Source organism: Lactuca sativa, chromosome 5 (assembly GCF_002870075.4).
Source record: "Lactuca sativa cultivar Salinas chromosome 5, Lsat_Salinas_v11, whole genome shotgun sequence".
In the NCBI taxonomy this organism is placed as follows: domain Eukaryota; kingdom Viridiplantae; phylum Streptophyta; class Magnoliopsida; order Asterales; family Asteraceae; genus Lactuca; species Lactuca sativa.
In genome coordinates, this window is record NC_056627.2 from 81,504,995 (window position 1) to 81,530,663 (window position 25,669).

The 25,669-nt window shown below is 37.2% G+C and overlaps 3 protein-coding genes across 3 annotated transcripts; 2 read left to right on the forward strand and 1 right to left on the reverse strand.

Annotated features, from left to right (window-relative positions):
• Window positions 1–5,434: 5,434 nt before the first annotated feature.
• Window positions 5,435–11,944, forward strand: LOC111880966 (probable LRR receptor-like serine/threonine-protein kinase At5g10290). The gene is made up of 12 exons (XM_023877375.3): window positions 5,435–5,662; window positions 6,373–6,522; window positions 6,632–6,764; window positions 6,853–6,924; window positions 7,017–7,160; window positions 7,265–7,336; window positions 7,458–7,523; window positions 7,608–7,672; window positions 7,769–7,912; window positions 8,556–8,897; window positions 9,762–10,156; window positions 11,443–11,944. Exons 2-12 carry the CDS (start codon window positions 6,459–6,461, stop codon window positions 11,755–11,757), a joined length of 1,812 nt encoding a protein of 603 aa, XP_023733143.1. The 5' UTR covers window positions 5,435–5,662; window positions 6,373–6,458; the 3' UTR covers window positions 11,758–11,944.
• Window positions 11,945–13,253: 1,309 nt separating this feature from the next.
• LOC111880970 (anaphase-promoting complex subunit 11) lies at window positions 13,254–14,005 on the forward strand. The gene is made up of 3 exons (XM_023877378.2): window positions 13,254–13,258; window positions 13,300–13,418; window positions 13,667–14,005. The coding sequence occupies exons 1-3, from the start codon at window positions 13,254–13,256 to the stop codon at window positions 13,780–13,782; spliced, it is 240 nt and encodes a 79-aa protein (XP_023733146.1). The 3' UTR covers window positions 13,783–14,005.
• A 277-nt stretch (window positions 14,006–14,282) lies between these two features.
• Window positions 14,283–15,676, reverse strand: LOC111880969 (psbP domain-containing protein 2, chloroplastic). The gene is made up of 3 exons (XM_023877376.3): window positions 15,186–15,676; window positions 14,934–15,089; window positions 14,283–14,827 (listed from the first exon to the last, which is right to left on the reverse strand). The coding sequence occupies exons 1-3, from the start codon at window positions 15,513–15,515 to the stop codon at window positions 14,537–14,539; spliced, it is 777 nt and encodes a 258-aa protein (XP_023733144.1). The 5' UTR covers window positions 15,516–15,676; the 3' UTR covers window positions 14,283–14,536.
• Window positions 15,677–25,669: the final 9,993 nt, after the last annotated feature.

Below are 25,669 nucleotides of genomic sequence, written 5' to 3' on the forward strand. Positions count from 1 at the left end.
GGTGCATGCTGTAAGTGCGGAAAGGATGGGCACTATGCGAGGGATTGTCAGCAGTCAGCGCCGGTTCGGGATTTGAGGATTTGTTATCATTGTCATCAGGTTGGACATTTGAGGGTCAACTATCCACAGCTCGCCGCAGGACCGGTGCAGGCTCCAGCACCGGCCACTTTGAGGATTACGGGTGGAGGTCAGGGTGGAGCGGAGCCCCCAAGGGCTCAGGGTCGTGCTTTTCAGCTTACAGCAGAGGAGGTCAGAGCAGTGCCGGATGCAGCTACGGGTATGTTTCTTCCTTGATGTCTTGTTATCTTGTGATTATTGTGGAGTATTGTTTATGTGCTAGTATCTTTGTGTGGTTCTCAGTGTGGTATTCGTTGTTCTTTGAGGGTTATGGCATGGCTATGGGTTTAGTTTTGGGAATTTCGTGGTTATCATTTATGAGGGGTTGTTAGTAGAAACCTGGCATTGGTCTGAAGGTCGGGTAGCATCTGCTTTCTGAGGAGTGGGTAGCTGCGGATTGAGTTTCTTTCGAGCGGGTTAATCAGTGTTGATATACATGTAAGCTTTGGTATACTAGTTCGCTATAAACAAGGGCTCTGATACCAATCTGTCACACCCCGAAAACCAGAGGCGGAAACATTTCCGGGGCGGACTCCACGTTGAGTATCAAATCCAATGCACATAGTAAAACAGTAAACATAAAACATTACATTACATAATATTGTTTACATCTGTTTGAAAGAAAAGTTATACAAGTGTTATACATATATCATATGAACAAAAGTAAAGACGAGTCTTCGGAACACTCCGTCTTCTCCAAAAGGTGGCGGTGTACCTGTCTAACGCTGACCTGAGAATACAAGCGGTTTGAAAATCAGCATAAAGCTGGTGAGTTCATAAGCGGTTTAGTTTTGAAAAGAACGAGTTTCCTTTGCTTTCTGAAAAAGTTGTTGTTCAAGAAAATCTCATATTTTCTTATGAAAACAGTTTAGTTATCTTTTGTTACCAATTCGAAAACAGTTTGTTATGTCAATCCAGGAAAATCCCATATTTTCCTAATAGTTTAGTTATTCATTTGTTACTTTATTCTTATGTGAATTGTTATGCTATCCCAGGAAAATCCCATATTTTCCTATGTATTGAGGTTGGTTCTTAGGTTTGATTTCGAAGTACTAGTAATTACCATACTTGTAGTATTAGTTAAGTATTCTAAACTCTTAGTTGTCCTACATTCGAATGTCTATCATCTACTAACTTAGTTGTATTTTTCGAATATTTGGATTCACCAGAAACGTACATTACAGTAATTTCGATTATTCTGGTGATTTCCAAAAGAGTACATTAGTTGTATTTTCGAATCTCTGTTGACATTCTGAGGCGGATGTATTCGAAACTCAGTAGAGGTCCAGAGGCGTACTTTCGTATTAAATTCGGAACTCTGGTAACACTCAAGGGGTACACTAAATGTATATTTGAAGTCTTAGTGTCATCCAAAGGCGTTACTTCGCATTCGTATTCCTATTTCTATTCGTATTCGTATTCGTATTCGTATTCGTTTTCGTACTATCCTATTGGTTATATTCGTATTCGTATTCGTACTACACTATTGGTTACATTCGTATTCGTATTTGTATTCGTACCATCCTATTGGTTATATTTGTATTCGTATTCGCATTCGTATTATCTTAATGGTTACATTCGTATTCGTATTCGTACTACACTATTGGTTACATTCGTATTCGTATTCGTATTCGTACCATCCTATTGGTTATATTCGTATTCGTACTATCCTATTGGTTATATTTGTATTCGTATTCGTATTAGTATTCGCATTCGTATTAATCTTAGTTATGTTTAGTATGATTTCTTTTACAAAAAGTAATATAAGTCAAAACACTTTTTAAAGAAATCTGGCCTTAGTCTAACAGTTTAACTTGCAATTCGAACCATTAGTTATCACGATTTTCAATAATAGAAACATACATGAAATAAAACATTTGAACTGAAAATACATTTAAGTACAAGATTCCCTTGTACCTTTGCTTGTATTCCCCCCTGAAAACATTTGAAAAACATTGGAAAACATTTGAAAAAGAGTAGGGGTATGAACTCACCGGTTGAGAAACGCGTCAGATTGGATCCTAAACGTCAGTTCTGGGTTCGTGAACGCACAAGATTCCTATGGATTATGAAATGATACATATTTGTATTTAATTAGGACATGATTAATTTATTTTTTAAGGACATACACTTCTAGTTGCAGAAACACCCCATTTCGAGTGTTTAGAAGGACTCGGGTGGCGTTTAAGGACTTATATGACTAGGGAATGGAGTTTACTCTTCAAGAGTAAACTCCTTAAGGAGTTTACTACCCTAAACACCTCATCCATATGAGTTCATGGCCGTGAACTCGTGGAGGTTGATTTTGGGTGCAAAATAGCTTCATAACACTCGGGAATAATTGCTAGACTTGGGTTTTTGGCTTTGGAATGGATTATAACACACATAGGGACCATTTATTGGAGTTTACGGCTGTAAACATGGAGTTTATGGCCGTAAACTCCCCCCTCACATCCAATTCTTAAAGTTTTGGTCTTAAATCAATCACACATGATTCTAATGATTTTTCCTAAGCCTTGTATCAAATTTTGGGGGACTTTTGGCATGCTTTTAGGAGTTTACGGCCCATGAACACCCTCATGGCCGTGAACTCTTATGAAAGGGTGATTTTATATGTTTCAAGGTCCAATACTTGTTTGTAAACAATTCTAGAATTTATCCCAAGGCTTTAGGTGTGTTAAAGTGGCATTTTAACACATTTAGAGGAGTTTACTCCCCAAAAGTATGAGTTTACGGCCCAAGCATGTTCTTGGGTAGTAAACTCAAGTTTACTCCTCTAAATTAATGTTCAATGTGTTCCAAGGCCAATTCCATAATTCTACATGTCGTATCTAAGCCTTATTGGAGTTTTGGAAGGGTTGAAGGGCTTAAAAACCCCCTTTATATGTGTTTACTCTCCATGATATGGAGTTTATGGCCCAAGCATGATCTTGGGCAGTAAACTCATGTTTACTCTCCAAAAATTAAGTTCAAGGTGTTCTAAGTCCGGTTCATTAAGCCATTAAGCCATATCTAAGCTCCAAAGGTCGATTGGAAGGGTTTTTGGGCTCCAAAACCCATTTTATGTGAGTTCACGGCCTAGGACTGTTCTAGGGCTGTAAACTCATGAATATGGGCCTATTCCATGATTTGAACTCGAATTTGAAGGCTAGAGGGGTTGCATAACAAGTTAGGGAAGGTACCTTGGTGATTTGGAGCTTAAATTTGATGATTTTGGACCTAATTCTTGAGTTTGAGGAGAGAGGTTAGAAAGAGAGTAGAGAGATGAAGCAAAAGCTTCAAATGAAAGCTTGAACACGTTTAAATAGGTCCCAAAACTTGGACACGGTGGAATTCTACCCGATACCGACATTAAACGGGGCTTTTGGTCGCACCCGATTAAGTTTCCGTAACTCGACAGGGACGTTTCTAAAATTTCTGAAATAAACATTTTGGGCTAATTTCATGAGTTCCTAAGGGGTTTGGACACTCATTAGTATCAAATAAACATATAAGTTTAAAGAATTTAGCCCAAAAAAATGAAATTGGAACAAATTGATAATCGGCGAATTTTTATGGGTAGAACGGGTTTTCGGCGATGGAAAATTTTGGGTTGTTACATCCTTGTCCCATAGATCAAGCTCCATGGACCAAAACTCTCATAAAATGGACATAAGGAGATCTAAGAAACTATAAGCCAATAAGAAGACTTGATTACCAGAAAATGATGGAAATGAGATGGTGTTGTTGGATCTACAAACTTCCTCTTGAACCTTCAAATTCCTTCTTCTTCTTCTAGCCTCCAAGAACACATAAAACACTCTAAGATGACTCTCATACTCTTACAAGGCTCTAGAGTTTCGTGGGTTGAGCTCTGGACAATGGAGGCTAGGAATGGAACCAAGAGAAGGAAAATAAGATGCTTAAGTAGGGTGCCAAGTCCCGAATTTAGGGTTTCCCAAACCCTGACCAGCTCACCAAGTTGGTCCCCCAACTCGTCAAGTAGGTCACATAACCTGCGACCCAACTTATGCTCCTACTCGTCGAGTCATCCTACCTACTTGACAAGTTGCTTTCTGATTTTGAGGTTTCCTTTCCTTTCTAGGTCTTCTGAATTCAGGGTGTTACACGATAGACCCAAGTAAATGAAAGGGAGAGCAGCGAACTCCCACTTCAAGATGCTAGCAAACCTATCAATCTCCAAAGAGTTAACATTAATGCCATAAAATTTGCTTTGGTACAAGTTTACCTTCAAACCCGAGGCAAGAAAAAAGCATCAAAGTAACCTATTAAGATTAACAAAGTTGGTTTCCAACCAATCTCCAATGAAAGTAACACCATCGTCATACATAAGATGCGAGATAGAAATGTTATTTAATGGAAAGACAACCCATGTAAGTAGTGAAGTTCACATACTATTTCCATAAAAACATGAAGTCCTTCCATAACAATAATAAAAAGAAATGGCGCTAGAGGATCCCGTTGCCTAACTCCTCTAGTTACGTCAAACTCTTTTGTAGGCGAGCCATTGACCAAAACCGAGGCCCTACTTGAAGAAAGACATCCCCTAATCACATTCTCCATTTCCAACCAAAATCAATTTGATCCAAAATCGAGTCTAAGAACTCCCAACTCAAGGAGTCAAAAGCCTTGTCAAAGTCCACTTTGAAAATTAAGGTTTTTTACTTACACTTTTTGGTCCATGTAATGATTTCATTAAGTAAAAGGGGACTATCCAAAATATTTCTACCTTCCACATAAGCGGTTTGTTCAGGACAAATAATTTTATCCAAAACTCTTTTAAGATGATTAACAAGAATCTTTGAGAGCACCTTGTATAAACACCCAACAAGGTTAATCGGCCTATAATCCTTCAAATAAAGTGGATCATTAGAATTCGGAATTAAAGAGATAAAAGAGGAGTTGCATCCTTTTGCCAAGATACCGGATGACTCAAAGTCTTTCACTAACATAATCACATCACCTTTTATCAAGTCCCAATAATTCTTTAAAAACTTAAATGTAAAACCATCGGGTCCCGGCGCCTTATCATTTCCACAACACCAAATCACGTCTTTAATTTCAATTTCGGAGAAACAACTCGTAAGAAAATCCCTACCTCCATCCCAAATTTTCTTAAATTTATCACTTATAAGCTACGATCGACTATAAAACGACTCTTTAAACTTCTTAGAAAAAAAATCCCACACCTCATTTTTGTTAAAAAAAAATTATTTAACTAATTTTTGGGGAAAAAAATTGTTTATATTTGCCGAGTTTGTCTTCTAAACGAGTTAACAAATATTTAATAGTCTTATCTTTAAAACTCTCAAAAGAATTGCAAAAAATTCTGGTTTGGAGGGCCACGCCCACCGCCTACCATATGTGGGTTTTGGGGGAGAAGGTGCATGTGACGATTTCTTTGTTTTAAATTCCCCAAAGTGATTTGACAGACTATCTACACGGAGACGAAGAACAACACCTCCAACCTTCTCGATTGACCTCTGTTTTTCTCCTCAGGATTCACACCCCATACTAAAAGTCCTGTTTGTGATCCTTCCTAAAGGTAAACCCCGATCTAGTTTTACTTATGCGTCTATATCGGTGTAAACACCCACTTATACGCAGCCTTTTTTTGTGTCTTTTATGTGGATATATAACTGTGTTGATTTGCTTTCTAACACTGAGAAGAAGCTCTACAAGTCTCTGTAACTCATCCGTGTCTGAACGTTTCAGACACCAAAATCATAGCTGCTGATTTCCCGTATTTATTTGAATTTAATATTCCGTAACAAGAAATCTGAGCCCTTTCTAGATTTTCATTTTGAGCTTCTTAAATCCGGATTTTTGGGCCTTTATATTTGATTACGAAGCATTTCGTTTCATTTATTCGAAATGGGTACTTAAAAGTTGGATAAATTCTTGAAATTTGAGGTTGCGTTTTTCCGAATCATTGAAGCTCCTCATCAATTCGATTCTTCGTTTCTAATTTTAGTACTCTATTGAATCTTACATTATGCTTGAAGACCCTATTAAACTTATTATTATGATGAACAAATCTAGAGCGCTAATTAATATCTGATTTTCTGATTGTCTAAAAGGTCAAAATAATGAAAAATCGTTCCAACAAACCTGAATAATGATATAAATGTGACTTTAACTCTGTCACTACTTCTCGAACACATGAATATTTGATATTGTCATGTTATTGACATGATTCATCAAACTAATGAATTATAAACCTTCTCTCATTTATTTTTTTTCTTCCATTTACAGAAATGATTTATATTCATGCAATCAAAGTGTATGTAATGCCAATAGTTGAATCAAATCATTAGCACTGATTTTGGTTTTCTTCAAAGATGGAGCTAATTTTAATACTTTTACTCCTTGGAAATTTGCATTTAGTAGCACCTGATGCTCAAGGTATATTCTGATTCTCCTTGTATTTGTATTTTACTTTCATATAATTTTTTTTGTATCTATTGTTAGGAATGAAAATATAAAACTTTTGAGATAATTTTATTATTTGTAGGAGATGCACTTTTTGAATTGAGAACTTCACTCAAGGCTTCACCAGATCAACTCACTGATTGGAATCAGAATCAAGTTAACCCTTGCACTTGGTCTAAAGTTAGTTGTGATTCAAATAATAATGTTTTTTCTGTGTAAGTAACTATAATATTCATTTATTTATTTATTTTGATTAAATTTAGGTTTTGTTGTGTGATATTAATTGTTTATTTTATTTTGCAGATCTATGTCTTTCATGGGATTTACAGGAACTTTATCACCAAGAATACAAGTTTTGTCAAGGCTAACAATACTGTATGTATAGGAGAATAGGAGAATCCACAATAAAATTATAAAATTGCAATTTTTCTCTCATTAGGGTTTGACTTTTTTTCGTTGACTTTCAGTTCTTTACAAGGGAATCAAATAACAGGGGGGATACCTGAAGAATATGGAAACCTGAGTAGCCTCACAATGTTGGATCTTGAAAGCAATAAATTAAATGGTCAAATACCATCTTCACTTGGAAATCTAAAAAATCTTCAATTTTTGTAAGCAACACTTTATTTAATACATATGAAGATAAAGAATCTTTAACATTCCATTGATACTAATTGATTAATAATTTTTCTCATTTATATTTTTTAATTTGTAGGATCTTGAGCCAAAACAACCTTGAAGGACGTATCCCTGAATCACTTTCAAGTCTTCCAAATTTGACTAGCATGTAATTTAATTAATTAATACTCTAAAAAGAGAAACATAATTAACATTTTAACAAATCTAGTAGTTAATATTTCTAATTTTGTTAAGCGTTGTTGTAATTTGTAACTACTTTTTGAATGCAGATTACTTGGTTCCAACAATCTGAGTGGTGAAATACCTGATCATTTATTTCAGCTTTCTAAATTCAAGTATGTATATTTTAACTTTTTAAAAATTAGAGTTCTTAATTTTTTATTTGTTTATGATGTTTTTATCTTGACATGTTATTACAGTTTTACAGGGAACAGGTTGAATTGTGGGTTTAATAATACCCACCCTTGTGCTTCTACTTCTGGAGGTATTTTTTATAGCAGTGAAAATTGTTTTCTATTTGGATGAAATTTGCTATTTTTTTTTTATATTTAACTAAGTTTATTAAATTATAATGTTGTAGATTCTTCAAAGAAATCAAAGGCAGGAATTGTAATTGGAGTTATTGGTGGAGTTCTTTCCCTTCTTTTGGTTGGATGTTTGGTGTTATTTTTATGGAGGGGTAGACATAAAGGCTACAAACGTGAGGTCTTTGTTGATGTTGCAGGTGACTGTGAGCTTTTAAATCTTTTTTTTTTTTATTTTTTTATTTTATTATTTAAAAAGTTTTTGATAAATGACGATTTTGCCCTTGTTTTCTTCATCTTCCTCAAGTTACCCGAAAAAGAAAACCAAATTCAGTCCAAAACCCCATAATATATCAAACCTAAAGTGAAAACAAAACTCTTTAATGGTCCGATTTTTTTTTACAGTTTCATATCTCAAATCTATCGATATGACCATATTGCCCTTGTCTTAGTGATTTTCTTCATCTCCATACTCCTCAATAAACCCTAAAATCAAACCATTTTCAACCAAACCTAAAATTAATAAAAATAAACAAAATAAGAAATCCTATCCTACCTAATATAAGTGGGCTGAAATTTGCATTATTCGTCCGGTTAACATATATGAAAATGACCATTTTGCCCTTGTCTGTCTATTTTCATCTTCCCCAAAAAAACCCTAAAATCAAACCGATTTCTACAAAAACCCCAATAACCATACATAAACTTAAAAACAAAACATAATCAAACTCAACAAATCCCAATATAACTTTCCAATCAATCCCCCTTCACATATTCATTTAAATTTCTTCCAACTCTCATTGCCCTTTTACTAATTATGTTGTTTCATGTTTGACTTTTTAGGGGAGGTTGACCGAAGGATTGCATTTGGTCAACTCAAGCGATTTGCGTGGAGGGAACTCCAACTTGCGACTGACAATTTCAATGAAAGAAATGTGCTTGGACAAGGAGGTTTTGGGAAGGTTTATAAAGGAGTTCTTGGGGACAATACAAAAGTTGCGGTCAAACGGTTGACCGATTACGAGAGTCCAGGTGGCGATGCGGCGTTCCAACGTGAGGTTGAGATGATAAGTGTGGCGGTTCACCGGAATTTGTTGCGGCTAATTGGGTTTTGCACCACCCCAACCGAGCGGCTGTTGGTGTATCCCTATATGCAAAACCTAAGTGTTGCATATCGCCTAAGAGGTACTTGTTAATTTGTTATGCTTATGCTCTTGTAAGAAACTCTATGGAATGTAATGACTCATTCCATTCCATTCCTTTCCTTTCCTTTCCTACAGACAGACTGACCAAACATGATCATGGAATGTAAACATGATCATGGAATGTAATGATTCATTCCATTCCATTCCTTTCCTACTGACCGACCAAACATGATCGTGGAATGTAATGACTCATTCCATTCCATTTTTTCCTACCGACTGACCAAACATGATCGTGGAACCTAATGACTCATTCCATTATTTTGCTTATTTCATTCGTTTGTCATTCCATTCCATCTAACCAAACACACTATTAGATATTGTTTGGTTTGATGGAATTCGGGAAGGAATGGAATGGTTCATTCTATTGGAATCAAGAAAAGAAATCTTTTTTCTTGTTTTCTATGAATGGAATGAAAAATTGCAATATAAAACTTTATTCCGTTTCATTTCTACAGACTGACCAAACATGATTATGGTATGTAATGACTCATTCCATTACTTTGCTTATTCCATTGGTTTGATGGAATTCGGGAAGGAATGGAATGATTCATTCCATTGAAATCAAGAAAAGAAGTTTGTTTTGTTGTTTTGTATGAATGGAATCGACCATTCTTGAAGGAACGTGATTCCTTCCATTTTTGTTAGTTTTCATTCCTTGGAGAGAGTGTTCTTTTTCCAACCATGGAATGAAAAAATTCAATATAACTCTCTTTCGTATTTAATTTTTGTTTTTTTTAATGAATTCATGGTTTTATTTAAAGTACAGTTTTATTTTCTAAAAGCAACTATAAATATATTTTTATCGTAAATCTTATTTGGAATGAAATTTTTTCACATTTGACAGAAATCAAACCTGGTGAAGCTGTATTAGATTGGATGACAAGAAAAAGAATAGCATTAGGAACAGCTCGTGGACTCGAATATCTTCATGAACACTGTAACCCTAAAATAATCCATAGAGATGTAAAAGCTGCTAATGTATTATTAGATGAAGATTTTGAAGCAGTTGTAGGTGATTTTGGATTGGCTAAATTGGTTGATATTAGAAAAACAAATGTGACTACTCAAGTGCGTGGGACCATGGGACATATTGCCCCTGAGTATCTTTCCACAGGGAAATCTTCTGAAAGAACAGATATTTTTGGTTATGGGATTATGCTTCTTGAACTTGTCACTGGTCAACGTGCTATTGACTTTTCAAGACTTGAGGAGGAAGATGATGTCTTGTTGCTTGATCATGTAAGATTTAAGATTTATTGTTTTTTAGTTATTTTATTGAGTAAGTTACACAAATGGTCCCTATGGTTTTGGGTAATTTGCTCGTTTGGTCTCTAACTTATTTTTTTAACTCGGAAGATCCCTGCTGTTTATTTTTGTTACGTGCTTGGTCCCTGTCTGAACCCCACTACCTTACAATTTTTTCCTATTTAAATAATAGTCTTTTTAGGTAAGACAGCACGTAACAGAAACAAACAGGAGGGACCAAGCGTGGAACAAAATAAATGGTAGGGACCTTCCGAGTTAAAAAAATAAGTTAGGGACCAAACGTGCAAATTACCCCAAACCATAGGGACCATTCGTGTAATTTACTCTATTTTGTTATATGTGCATCTTGTTGGGGCATTGTGATTTGGGTTAAGTGCAAGAAATAGCAATTTGCTTTCGTTTAGTTATTTATTTATAGCTTTCATTTTATTTTTCTTGAAAAGGTTTTGTGTTTTGAAAAAATCAACCAAGTTATAGCAATTTAAGAAAAACACATTATACTTCAATTTATAGGAATGAAATTGCTTTTTTTTTTTTTTCGGTTTGTTTGTGGATGATATTGCTATGATTGGCTAGATTTTTTGAGGTAGAATGTTGTAATAGGAAGAAGTTAAAGTAGAATGGTATAATAAACAGGGTTAATCTCATTGAAGACCTTATATTCGTTGTGTGTGTGTGTGTTTTTTTTTTTTCTGGATTATACCTCAAATTTATTTTTTGCCTGAAAAGACAAGACCTTGTATTTTTATCATTTTTTTTCCGAAAATGCCCTCAACTTTGTATTTTTTTTTCCGAAAAAAACCCTCAACCTTCTAAATGCTTTTCAAATAAACCCTCAACTTTTGTAGTTTTTCTTGAAAAAATCCTCACATTTTACAAATTTTTTTGGAAAAAAAATTACTAAAAGGGCCAGATTGGAAAAAATGAAAAAAATACAAGGTCTTTTTCAGGCAAAAAATAAATTTGAGGTTTTATCTGGAAAAAACACAAAATAACAAGATATAAGGTCTTTATCAGTATGTTGATTTTTGCTGTTTTTTGCAATTAACCCTTTTAACGGGTTAAATTCAAAACATAGCAACACACGTCCATTGATTTGTTTATATTGTTGTTTTTGAAAAAAATCTACCGAATTATTGCAATTTCATCTCTATACAAAACTGTTTTTTTACTATATTAATTGGCTAGAATTTTCAAACTACAATGTCAAAAATACGACGTTGATCCTCTTATAAACATAAAGTAATTGTTATTTTTAGGTGAAGAAACTAGAAAGGGAGAAGAGATTGGATGCGATTGTTGATAGGAATTTGAGCAAGAACTACAACATGGGGGAAGTGGAGATGATGATAAAAGTGGCATTACTATGCACCCAAGGGTCGCCGGAGGACCGCCCTGCCATGTCGGAGGTGGTGCGGATGCTGGAAGGGGAAGGGCTGGCGGAAAGGTGGGAGGAGTGGCAGAATGTTGAAGTCACACGTAGGCAAGAATATGATCGCTTACAAAGAAGATTTGATTGGGGAGAAGACTCCATTTATAATCAAGATGCTATAGAGTTATCCGGTGGCCGATGATTTTTCATCACCACCTTAGTACGTACATACATGTTATTTTTGTATCTATATCTATATCTGTATCTGTATCTGTATCCATATTGGAATTTGTTTTGTTGTTTATGGACTTTGTGTGTACAACTTTTAGAGTTTTGGTTTGTGATTATGATGAGTAGACACTAGAACATACAATTCTAGGATTGGATTATGATGATCTTGTTATTGGTGTCTTGTTGATGTTTACTTGTTTTTTTGTATGAATATGAAAAAAATCATGCTTCATTGCTTAATAACAAGTTACTTTTCACTATTTGAAAAAGTTGTTCTCAAATACATGTAGTTGTAGTAATGGAGGTGATTTTTTAAGATGCATTTTTATAAAATTGGTAAAAGTTCCAATGTGACAACAGTAAAAGGTCTTTAGGTCATTAACTAGAATGGGAAGAAATTTTTGTGCAATGATTATTGTAAATCAAATGTCCAAAATGTTCTTGATCAATTAGACATATACATAAGTGATATTGGTCAATATCCATATAATTTAGTTTCATATATTACCTTTATCATGCATCACATTGTGCACCTCATCACCTATCCATTAAAATCCTGATTAACGGCTGTTTTAGAATCAAATGTGGAATAACTATTTTTACAAACTGATATTCTTTTGGACTTTTCAAAGAAAATTAAAAACCACAGGGACTGTTTTTGCAGTTTTCTCAAAATTATTTTGTTATGCAGATTACAGGTTGAGGGGGTGTGAAGTGGACGTCTAGAATTCAAAAATCAGAAAGCGCTCTTAACTTCGTATCCTTTCGATCTTGTTCGTTCGTACGCCATCAACGTCGCTGAACTCATCGCCATCTTTCTTTTCATTAAGGTCAGATTCCTTCTTTCTCTAATTCTTTCTAGTTTCTTCATCTGGTTGATTCTTTCTATCCACTTTTCTTTTTATTGCTTCATCGAAGATTAGGGTTTATACGTTCTGTACTCTGGATGAACACTTTCACTGTTTATGGTTCTGACTAGTTTCTACAGAAATGGAAATCATTCCTCCTGTGTTTGGAATCAGTTCATTTACTCCAGACAAATTGGCCAATTGAAGGACTAATTTCATTCCAAGATTTTACAATTTACATCACTCTTCCCATCTTCATACTTTTACCCTTTAACTTTGATTTCATTAGGGTGATTCAATTCCCTTGTTTGCTTTCAACCTTCTGCTTCAGAAAGTGTCAGTTAAAATGAGAATATGCTTGTTTGATGAGACCTCGACATTACCATGCTAATGTAATGAATCCATATTCTATTTGCAGGAAAGGAGACATGAAGGTTAAGCTTTTGCGTATCCTTAAGATATCACTTTTACATTTCAATTTTATCAGATTAATTAAAAATTCATTGTTTCTGTTCTTTCTTAACCAATTTGCCAACAAAATTCCGGCGAACATATAAACAGAGTATGTCTTCCACCATTTTTTTTTTCAAAAGAAAAAGAAAAATTTGATTTATGAATTATGGAAGGAATTGAAATTGTATTTTTGTTTGTTGATTGGTGTATAGATGGCATGCAGTAGCTTCATGGACATGGGATGCTCAAGATGAGACATGTGGGATATGTAGAATGGCTTTTGATGGTTGTTGTCCTGATTGTAAACTCCCTGGTGATGATTGCCCACTAAGTAAGTCTCTCTTTGTTTTATTTTAAAATATAGTTTAGGGGTATTTTGGTCATTTAATAAAAAAGGAAGAATGAAATTGAATCTCTTCAACAATCCATTCACACCAAAGAATGGTGAAATCCATCGGACATGGAATTTGAATGATTCTGACTGAATTGAATTCCATTAATTTGGTAACTAAGCATGCGACGGAATGGAATCTTGAATTCCGATTCCGGTGTTATTTGTTTGTTTGTTTGTGTGTGTAGTTTGGGGTGCTTGCAACCATGCTTTCCATCTTCACTGCATTCTGAAATGGATAAATTCACAGACTCCCCAGGCACACTGCCCCATGTGCCGGAGGGAATGGCAGTTTAAAGAATGAGCCTCCACCGGAATTGGAATTGGAATTCCATTCCTTTCCATTCTCGCGTCTCAATGCAAATGACTATGTAATTCAATTCCTTTGTAATTGAGTGAGAAAATCGATGGAATTCAGTTGTAATCTTCTTTCATTTCTATAAATGATTGAAATGCATTTTGTAAACCTATAATTGGTGGCATTGTAGTGTGTTGATTTTTTTCTATTATGTAATTAATTTTTGGTAGTTTGCTTTGTGTTGATAAATTAATGTTATTAAATATGTAAAATTATTTTTTTTTACGTAAAAAGTTATGAACGGGAAACTAAAAAAATAATTTAAATATTTTTACAAGTAATTTTAAATAAGTTTTGTGAACAAGAAATAATAAAACAACATGATTTTGTCATTTGTCATTATCTACTTCCATATTTTATGACATACATACCAAACATAGATATACAATTACAAATTAAATATTCATATTCCATTTGTTTTGATCCTTTCTAAAACATTCTATAAATAAAAAAATACTCCTAATATTATTATGTTTTCGAATCACTTTACACTCACAGTTTCCAACTTTTCAAACAAAGAAATGGAATTCCATTTTGTTTTCTAACAACCATTTGAGACTTCAATTCCTCTATATTCAAATCAAAATATTCAAACAAATCAATGCCCACATCATATATATATATATATATATATATATATATATATATATATATTATTCTAAAAACACTTGACATAACAAAAACTTGGACTCAGTCAAAGTCAAACTTGACTGTTGACCAAAGGTGATGAAATGTTAATGACATGAAAGGAATGAAGAACTTGTTCCAAAATCATTCGTGTGTGGTCATCAAGGGGTTTTTCAGGGTTATCTGAGTAAGCAATGTTTAAAAGGTAGAGCTTCTTGGAGGCAACAAATGCTGCTGAAAATACCCTTTTTACCCCTCCCCTTGTGCTATCTAGCTTGTATTCAAATTCATACACTTGTACATCATCACCCTTTTGTCCCCCTCTCTCTGATGATGATATTATTTCTACATCTTTTGTGCTTTCCTGTATCAAATCAAGTTCCAAATCTTTCAAATTGCAACCTACTTTACTCTTTTTTTTTAAAAGCTTTCTACATTTATCCTATGTATTATAATAACAATGTATATACCTTTCGTTTCTCAGCTTGAATAAGCTTATTAGCAACGAATTGAGGATCTCCAAACTCACGAAGAGTGGTGAGACGAACTGGTGTTACAACAACCCCAATATTGTTTCCTCCTTTACTTGGATCTTCAAACAATGCAGTCGCACCTGCTTTTTCAACCTATCAATCAATCAATTTCACGGAATGAATCAAACCAAAAAGGAAAAAACAAACCCTAGAATGAGGAGAGTAGAGTAGTAGAAGAATCGAACAGACCTTTGTCCAAGGTGTGGGTCTGAGGAGTGTGAACCCCTCGTTCGTATCTGTGTAGCTTTCGAGCGCTAAGGACTCTTGCGTTTGAGCCCATGTGGATGTGGAAGATAAAAAGGGAGAAATTGGTGATGCGATTATGGTTAGAATTGAGATATTCAACAGGTTTCTTCTGGTTGACTGAATCGGCAAGCGATTGTTGTGATTTGGTGATGTGGGTCGTTGAAGATTAGAAAGAGGAGGAGAGTGGGGGGATGTTGAGTTTGATGCATTGACGATGGTTGGTTGTGTTGTAGGATTAATTTTGACCAGGGAAAAACAAGATGAAGATATCATCTTCTGGGAAAGATGAGTCTTGCCGTTGGGATTTGGGGGGATTTTCTCATATCTGTTTTTTATTGTGCCAATTTTTATATGTTTTGGTTTTAAATCTTTTTTTGTATGGTTACACTTTTCATTTATATTGAAAACACAAAATAATTAGTTTGTACTTTGTATGTATATTGTAGTCCAGGGCGACAAAAACAAATTAAAATCTACCCCACCGAATCATGGTTTATGTTAACAGGAGAATCCTAGTGTTGCGCAAGCATTTAATTATTTAATTAAAATAATTTTTAACAAATTTTAATTTATTATTTATAGGATAAATTACACTAATAGTCCCTCGTGCATATATCCAAAAGCACGTTTGATCCTTATTTTCAAAAACTAACTCGGATTGTTCTGTTTTGTTCTGGTATTGTGTGCTGTTTCTTAGTATTATAACTATTGCTAATAAACATTTTTAAATCGAGAGAATTTAATTTTAAAGACTTGGTTAATTAGACAGGAACATGAAATGAAAACACAACATCCTAAAATTCAAAGGAAACTCATCCTGGTATTTCTCAATCGCCCGATGGATTTTCTAATTCCCACCGATTTGTTCAAATTCTCGCAACTTATGAGGTATGCAAATATTTCGAGTGTAATATCTCTTAATATCTGTTTCTTACCTATTTTTCGTTTGTAATAAATAACCTTGAAAATATTAGATTTAGATACGAAAAAGGAGCTTGACTCTGTAACATCCGGAATCTCAGGTATATTATTTAATATATATATATATATATATATATATATATATATATATATATATATATATATATATATATATATATATATATATATTATGAGAAGGAACTCGGCGAGTTAATGCGTAGACCCACCGAGTAGGGTCGTGATTGTTCATCCGGATTCACTTTGGACTCGGCGAGTCCACGCTGTTTAATGAAACCCTAAATCCTTCGGGATTGGAGCCTATTTAAGGGTACTCTTAGCCTCCCATTGCGGCTACCAATCCCTTGAGAGCTCCCTTAGTGATCTATTTCGTTTGGAAGGAAGAAGAAGCCTTTATTGATCTTTCTTTACTTGGTTTGGAAAAAAAGGAGGTGATCAAGAGCAAGAGGAGGCTGAAGGAGGTGTGGGTCATGTGGTTTCAGAGTCCAGAGATTCCAACTTGAGGTATTCATTCGACTTTTCTTCAGTTTTGGTATTTAACCTAGGGATTAGGGTTTTCTAACCCTTTTGGAGGATGTTTATATGGAGCAATTGGTCCCTTATCGAGTCTATGCTTTGGATCTGGACTCAAAGATGTTCGGAGACTTCAATCCATTATGCTTTCTGGGTCCTTGAGGGGTGATTGAACTTAGGTTGCCATTTATGGGACTAAATCTCCATTTGATGCCATTATATATGTTTATAAGCATCAAGTTTCGAGCATTACGTGATTATATTGATTGGAAAGGTCAGATCTATGGAATGGAGGAACAGATCTGACCTCAGGAGGTCAAAAGAATCTGTGCATGGCATGTACTCGCCGAGTTGTTCTTGGGACTCGGCGAGTTGAGTCAAGGTAGCCCCGCGATTCATGCCTGGGGACTCGTCGAGTAAAGGGAAGTACTCGACGTGTTGATTGGACTAAGGAGTTAAGTGGAGACAGGTGGACTCGCCGAGTTGCCCAAGTACACTCGCGGAGTCGGGTCAAAGTTGACCGTTGACTTTGGTTGGCTTTTAGGGTTTGGTCAGCAGCGAGCCCTTTGAGTCAAACGAGGGGTAAAATGGTCTTTTACCCTTCTGACGATGTTAAGAAAGGTTAGAGTACGGTCATATTTATGGGAATATTTGCCTTATGTGTTTAGGCGGAGGCTAGATCACATTTCCCACCGAGTTAGTGAGTTACCGAGATATTTGAGATGAGTCTTCTCACTATACTGTACTCGGAGGAGTATTTATGTGTGATCGGAAGGTCGGATATGTTATGAGAAGTATGCTTTGTATGTGATTAAGTTAACTGTTTGTGTGTGCTATGTATGCTATGTTTGATGTGGGCCGGAAGGCGTTATGTTATGGGCCGGAAGGCATTGTGATGAGGATCGGAAGGTCGACGCTGGTAGGACTGGAAGGTTTACCGGGTTGGGACGGAAGTCCCCTGAGACACATGGACCGGAAGGTCAGGGCCTGGAAGGGCGTATGTGGGTGTAAGTAGTATTTTGGGGAACTCACTAAGCATTTATGCTTACAGTTTTTGTGTTATGTGTTTCAGGTACCAGCGAGGACCGTGGGAAGGCGCCGGCGTGATCTGTACACACTAGCGGAGGATTTATTTTATGATCTTGGGATTTATATGTTTTGTATGATTATATGATATATTGGATTTTTATGACTTGATTTGGAAGAAAACATGTTTAAGAAATCAGAAATTTGTTTTGAAAATTTACGTCGTTACAAGTTGGTATCAGAGCCAGGTTTGAGGGATTCGGGTGCACCTTCGAGCGTAACTGAACTCAAACTAAGGATTTGAGAAAAAAATTTCAATAATAAAAGCATAAAATTTTATACAAGATTTTGTGATAACCAAAGAAGGAGCAGTGTGTACGGTCAGCCAGCGCCCGAACAGTAACATCCCCAAAATACCCTTACAATATGTGTTATGAAATATGTTATGATATGTTATGCATGCTATAGTAGACTAGGTATTCATATTAGGACTAGAGTCGCCTGATTTGTGATGCCTTAGTCTAGGAAATCCTACTGCTATGAGATGTCTTGAGAGCGAGTAGGTAGCCAATGCATAGCAAAAATAGAGTACTCGGGATCCGGGGTCCAAGGAGGAGGGCTTGGGGTGAATGCTGATGCGGTGTAGTCAGTAGTATAGGGCCCGTACTACTGAAGACACCGGATTAGTGGGCAGCCCAAGTAAGAATCCTTTGGGAATCGGAGGTCGAGTAGGGTTGCGTTATCGAGTGCGAGTATGCTCGATGGAGTCTCTGATATTTTTGTGTTGTGTTTCAGAGAGGCATTATGGTTGGGACACGCCACAGAACTGGGACGAGCGGTGTGAGTGACGAGGAGCTTCGTCAGATGATCCACGATGAGGTGGCTGTGGTGAGTCGGGGCGAGATTCCGGAGATGTTTGGGTCTATCAAGACCACGCTGTTGGAGACTTTCGACGAGCGGTACACCGCGGTGACTGAGGCCGTAACCACTGTAGCTACGACAGCTATGGCTGCTGCCAGACCTCAGGGAGGTGACTCGTTGCTATTCCGGGAGTTGAACAAGTTGACGGTCAAGAACCAGTATCCGTTACCTAGGATCGATGATCTGTTCGATCAGTTGCAGGGGGCATCTTGGTTCTCCAAGATAGACTTGAGGTCGGGTTATCATCAGATGAGGGTTCGGGATGAAGATATCCAGAAGACTACATTCAGAACTCGTTATGGACACTACGAGTTTGTGGTGATGCATTTTGGGCTCACCAATGCCCCAGCTGCGTTCATGGATCTCATGAACAGGGTGTGCAGGCCGATGCTGGATCGGTCGGTGATCGTATTCATTGACGATATTTTGGTATATTCGAGGTCTAGAGAGCAGCACGAGGAGCATTTGAAGGAGATCCTTGGAGTTCTGAGATCGGAGAGGCTGTATGCCAAATTCTCCAAGTGTGATTTCTGGTTACGAGAGGTCCAATTCCTAGGGCATCTTGTTAACCAGAAAGGGATATTGGTCGATCCGGCCAAGATTGAGGCGATGATGAGATGGGAGTTGCCGAGATCACCCACAGAGATCAGGAGCTTTCTGAGATTGGCCGGCTATTATCGGAGGTTTATTAGGGATTTCTCCAAGATCGCCGTGCCACTTACCAAGATGACCCGGAAGGGTGTTGCATTTTCATGGGGTCCGGAGCAGCAGTCCTCATTTGAGACACTTCGCCAGAAGTTGTGCGAAGCGCCGGTGCTCGCACTCCCAGAAGGGATGGAGGATTTTGTGGTATATTGTGATGCATCAATATCTGGGTTAGGGGCAGTGCTTATGCAAAGGGGGCACGTTGTAGCGTATGCATCGAGGCAGCTGAAGCCTCATGAGTCGAGATATCCCACCCACGATCTGGAGCTGGGGGTTGTGGTGTTTGCCTTCAAGATCTGGCGGCACTATCTGTATGGGGTTCGGTGTACCATATACACGGACCACAAGAGTCTGAAGTACTTGATGGATCAGCTAAACCTAAATATGTGCCAGAGGAGATGGTTGGATGTGGTGAAGGATTATGATTGTGAGATCCTGTACCACCCGGGCAAGGCTAATGTCATAGCCTATGCTTTGAGCCGTAGGGCGGAGAGCGCCCCGATACGAGACGTTTGTATGAGGTTGATAGTGATGACTCCGGTATTGGACACCATCCGAGGGCCCCAGGCTGAGGCTGCGAGATCAGAAAACCGAAAGAGGGAGCGGGTTGTCGGGCAGGTATCGGAGTTCGAAACCGATAGTCGGGGACTTATGACATTTCAGGGATGGATTTGGGTACCGTTTGTGGGCGGGACGCGTACTATTTTGATGGAAGAAGCACATCGATCGAAGTTCTCGATCCATCCCGAGGCTACTAAGATGTATTTGGATCTAAAGAAGGAGTATTGGTGGCCCTGTATAAAGAGGGATGTTGCATGGTTCGTCGAGAGGTGCCTGACTTGTCGCCAGGTTAAGGCCGAGCACCAGCGTCCGCATGGTAAGTTGCAGCCGCTGGAGATTCCCGAGTGGAAGTGGGAACAGATTACCATGGATTTTATCACCAAATTGCCAAGGACTGCGAGAGGGGTTGATGCAATTTGGGTGATTGTGGATAGATTGACGAAGAGCGCTCATTTTCTTGCTATCAGTGAGAGCTGTTCTGCGGAGAGGTTGGCAGAGTTATATGTGAGGGAGGTGGTATCGCGTTACGGGGTCCCAATGTCGATTGTTTCAGATCGGGACGTACGATTTACTTCCAGATTTTGGAAGAAGTTTAACGAGGAGTTGGGAACGAGACTACATTTCAGTACCGCATACCACCCACAGACGGACGGGCAGAGTGAGCGGACGATTCAGACGCTCGAGGATATGCTCCGAGCTTGTGTTTTGGATTTTGGAGGGAGTTGGGACACCTATCTACCCTTGGCGGAGTTTTCATACAACAACAGCCATCACTCGAGCATTGGTATGCCACCCTTTGAGCTGTTGTATGGGAGGAGGTGTCGGACCCCCATCTGCTGGGGAGAGGTGGGGCAACGGGTAATGGGTACTACGGAGATTGTGCTTCAGACGTCAGAGTAGATACAGTAGGTCACACAGAGATTGTTGACCGCTCAGATTCGCCAGAAGAGTTATGCGGACAGGCACCGGTCCGAGCTCAAGTTTCTGGTTGGCGACCTTATACTCTTAAAGGTCTCTCCTTGGAAAGGAGTGATCCGATTCAGGAAGAGGGGCAAGTTGGGGCCTCGATATATGGGACCTTTCAGGGTAATCGCGAGAGTAGGCAAAGTAGCCTACCGTTTGGATCTACCTGCGGAGCTGGGTCAGATTCACGACACCTTTCATGTGTCGCAGTTGAGGAAGTGTATTGCTGACGAGTCGGCAGTAGTACCATTGGAGGACATTCAGGTGGATGCAGTCCTGAACTATGTGGAGAGACCAGTGGCAATTAGGGATCGGAAGATCAAATTTCTGAGGAACAAGGAAGTGCCTTTGGTGCAAGTGCAGTGGCAACACATGAAGGGGTCAGAGCTGACGTGGGAGCCAGAGCGCGAGATGCGGGAGCAGCATCTGGAATTGTTTGTAGAATGAGACTTTGAGGACGAAGTCTGATTTTAGTGGGGGAGAATTGTAACATCCGGAATCCCAGGTATATTATTTAATATTTTTTTATTATTATGAGAAGGAACTCGGCGAGTTAATTCGTAGACTCGCCGAGTAGGGTCGTGATTGTTCATCCGGATTCACTTTGGACTCGGCGAGTCCACACTGTTTAATGAAACCCTAAATCCTTCGGGGTTAGAGCCTATTTAAGGGTACTCTTAGCCTCCCATTACGGCTACCAGTCCCTTGAGAGCTCCCTTAGTGATCTATTTCGTTTGGAAGGAAGAAGAAGCCTTTATTGATCTTTCTTTCCTTGGTTTGGCAAAAAGCAGGTGATCAAGAGCAAGAGGAGGCTGAAGGAGGTGTGGTTCAAGTGGTTTCAGAGTCCAGAGATTCCAACTTGAGGTATTCATTCGACTTTTCTTTAGTTTTGGTATTTAACCTAGGGATTAGGGTTTTCTAACCCTTTTGGAGGATGTTTATATGGAGCAATTGGTCCCTTATCGAGTCTATGCTTTGGATCTGGACTCAAAGAGGTTCGGAGACTTCAATCCAGTATGCTTTATGGGTCCTTAAGGGGTGATTGAACTTAGATTGCCATTTATGGGACTAAATCTCCATTTGATGCCATTATATATGTTTATAAGGATCAAGTTTCGAGCTTTAGGTGATTATATTGATTGGAAAGATCAGATCTAAGGAATGGAGGAACAGATCTGACCTCAGGAGGTCAAAAGAATCTGTGCATGGCATGTACTCGCCGAGTTGTTCTTGGGACTCGGCGAGTTGAGTCAAGGTAGCCCCGCAATTCATGCCTGGGGACTCGTCGAGTAAAGGGAAGTACTCGACGTGTTGATTGGACTAAGGAGTTGAGTGGAGACAGGTGGACTCGCCGAGTTGCCCAAGTGCACTCGCCGAGTCGGGTCAAAGTTGACCATTGACTTTGGTTGGCTTTTAGGGTTTGGTCAGCAGCGAGACCTTTGAGTCAAAAGAGGGGTAAAATGGTCTTTTACCCTTCTGAGGATGTTAAGAAAGGTTAGAGTATGGTCATATATATGGGAATATTTGCCTTATGTGTTTAGGCGGAGGCTAGATCGCATTTCCCACCAAGTCAGTGAGTTACCAAGATATCTGAGGTGAGTCTTCTCACTATACTGTACTCGGAGGAGTATTTATGTGTGATCGGAAGGTCGGATATGTTATGAGAAGTATGATTTGTATATGATTAAGTTAACTGTTTGTATGTGCTACGTATGCTATGTTTGATGTGGGCCGGAAGGCGTTATGTTATGGGCTGGAAGGCATTGTGATGAGGACCGGAAGGTCGACGCTGGTAGGACTGGAAGGTTTACCGGGTTGGGACGGAAGTCCCCTGAGACACATGGACCGGAAGGTCGGGGCCTGGAAGGGCGTATGTGGGTGTAAGTAGTATTTTGGGGAACTCACTAAGCATTTATGCTTACAGTTGTTGTGTTATGTGTTTCAAGTACTAGCGAGGACCGTGGGAAGGCGCCGACGTGATCTGTACACACTAGCGGAGGATTTATTTTATGATCTTGGGATTTATATGTTTTGTATGACTATATGATATATTGGATTTTTATGACTTGATTTGGAAGAAAACATGTTTAAGAAATCAAAATTTTGTTTTGAAAATTTACGTCGTTACAGATTCTTTCAAACAATTAAACGCAGACACTATCACACATTCAAAAGAGAGTTCACTACGACAACTATCTACAATCTCAAAAACCAATTCTCCAAAAATCCTCAAGACAAGGTTCATCAATGTACACATACTATAGGTTACAAACATATATATATATATATATATATATATATATATATATATATATATATATATATATATATAAATATATATATATATATATATATATATATATATATATATATATATATATATGTATTTTTCTCCCCTTTTTAACAAACATATTTACAAGAGTATAACAACCTCTTAGATGAACTCACTTAACATTCATATTCTACTACAGTAGATTGTAAGTGGTATGGTTTTAAATATTTTTGATACATGCACCATGGGAGATGGGTTGCTAAGAAGTTGGGGACTCAACTAGCTGGTAGAGAACAATGTTGCTACTTCAGAAATGATGATGCCTATGCTCATTCACAGTATCCAGGTGATGTCACAATAAATACAAGAAAAATTCTAATAGTCATTTCAGAAGTGGGTACATATTATATGGACATAAGAGATCTATCAAGGGTTTATTCTGAAATGGATCCTAATGTTATAAACATAAGAGCTTTAATGATAGTCAATTCTGAAATGGGTCCTTTATCAAATCAAGAAATAACACAAACATTTAGACCACCTGTAAATGGTATCGACTATTAATAACAACCTTGGACCTGGTGAATTTCTTAAAAAATAGCAAAGAACGCCATAGGCTAATGAAAACTACATGAATTCATAATTCCTTCTTGGAAAAGATGACTTGCAATTTAGTTTTGTACAATTAGATTAAAGTTCTAGATTTTTGTCAAACCCTCGCTAAAATGGAAACACGAGGCGTGGCAGTACAAAGGGTCTCATAGCAAAAGTTAAAAGACAACACCAACCATAGTATTAAAAATCATTATAAATTTACAATATGTTTTAACAAAATTTTAAATGAAATTACAATTTGAATTGAAATATAACACATGCGAATGCTCCTAAAAGTGAAGTGTCCCTAAGTGCCACTTACTCGATGATTCCTGAAAAAATGTCAACTATAAAAATAGTTGGTGAGTTCATAAGTAAAAAATAATATTGGTTTCCTGAATCAAAATCAAAGTTTTGATATAAGTTTCCATAGATAAAAATATATTGCTAATATAAGTAAATAAGTTTGTATAAACAAAGTTCGTTGTTATAAAGAGAAACAACGTTCATTGCTATAATGAGAAACAAAGTTCACTGCTATAATGAAACAAAGTTCGTTGGTATAATGAGAAACAAAGTTTGTTGCTATAATGAAAAAGCAAAGTATGGAGAAATGGAGTGTGGAGGGGAATTGATTGAGTGTGTTGGGAAGAGGAGAGAGAGGAGAGAGAGAGGAATCCGACTTTTGAATGGAGAGAGCGTCTCCCTCTTTTATAACTTTATTTTATAAAAATATAAAGTTTTTATAAAATATGCACCTTATCCTAATTTTCATTCACAAAACCTTGATTTTTGGCTTAGAAAATAAAGTTAAATACTAATGATTTAAATTTTCTTTCTCCTTGGTTATATTTTACTAATTTGAGTTATTTTAAATTGATATTATAAATCCATACCAAATTTTATGGATTTTTAGGTGTTAGAGTTTATAAATTTGAGTTTTTAGGGTCTTGAGATTTAATAAATATTTGGATATCAAAATGAATTGAATTATTTGAGATTTCAATTTATGTTAGAGTTTCATAACTCTTTTCTAGTTAAAAATAATGTTTGTAATTTATTTTTTTCGATTTATTGGCATTCTGTGTAGTGGTTTCGAGATTCAAGCGAAATTGAGGAATCGAGTATACTAGTCCTTGTCTTCAACTTTAACTTATGTTTCTATAAGACTTTGACCTAATTTCTACTTTTAAGTCAAGTGCATAATTCGTGTATATGATTCATGAAAATGTGTTCGAGTCAAAGAATGACCCGAATATGGATAGTCTCTACAGTTAAGTAGTTGTAGAATTCACATAACCATGTGAAATCTAAGTACACTATCCTTCGATTCTACTTGTTTCCAAGGTTATAGTACGTTATAACTTAGCTTCTAGTTACTAAGTCTAGTATGTGTCGTGCCTATACGTGCAACTAAGTTTAGTCAAATCTAGAACCGACTCGAGTTTTGACTGTTGTCACAGTCTCCCCCGATTATATAGTTGGAGAGGTGGCGACTTGAAGTGTTCTTTGGTTAGTTTGGGTTTATTTCCTCAAAGGAATAGCCCAATTCTTTAGCTATAGTCAAATTACTGTTTCCTTAATTCAAGTGCTTTCGTATAGATTATGGAAAATTTGGGTCATGGAATCATGATCCAACCATAGAGACCTAGTCGAAAAAGATCATCTAGTTAGATATTATCTAAATTAAGAGAGTCGTATAAGTTTTGCTTAAGCACCAACTACACCCCGAGCGTTAAATTTGCATTAATGCTTAATTTGCGTTCTAAATCGGCACTAAGTGTAAATTTGTTGCCTGATAGAGAATAGATTAGGAACACTTTGTTCACTTCCGGGTTGGCTACTAAATCTGGAAAAGATATATTTCGAAACAAGAAGGGGTAGCACGAATGAAAGGGAAGAGATCGAGGGTAAGTTCCTAAAAATACGTACT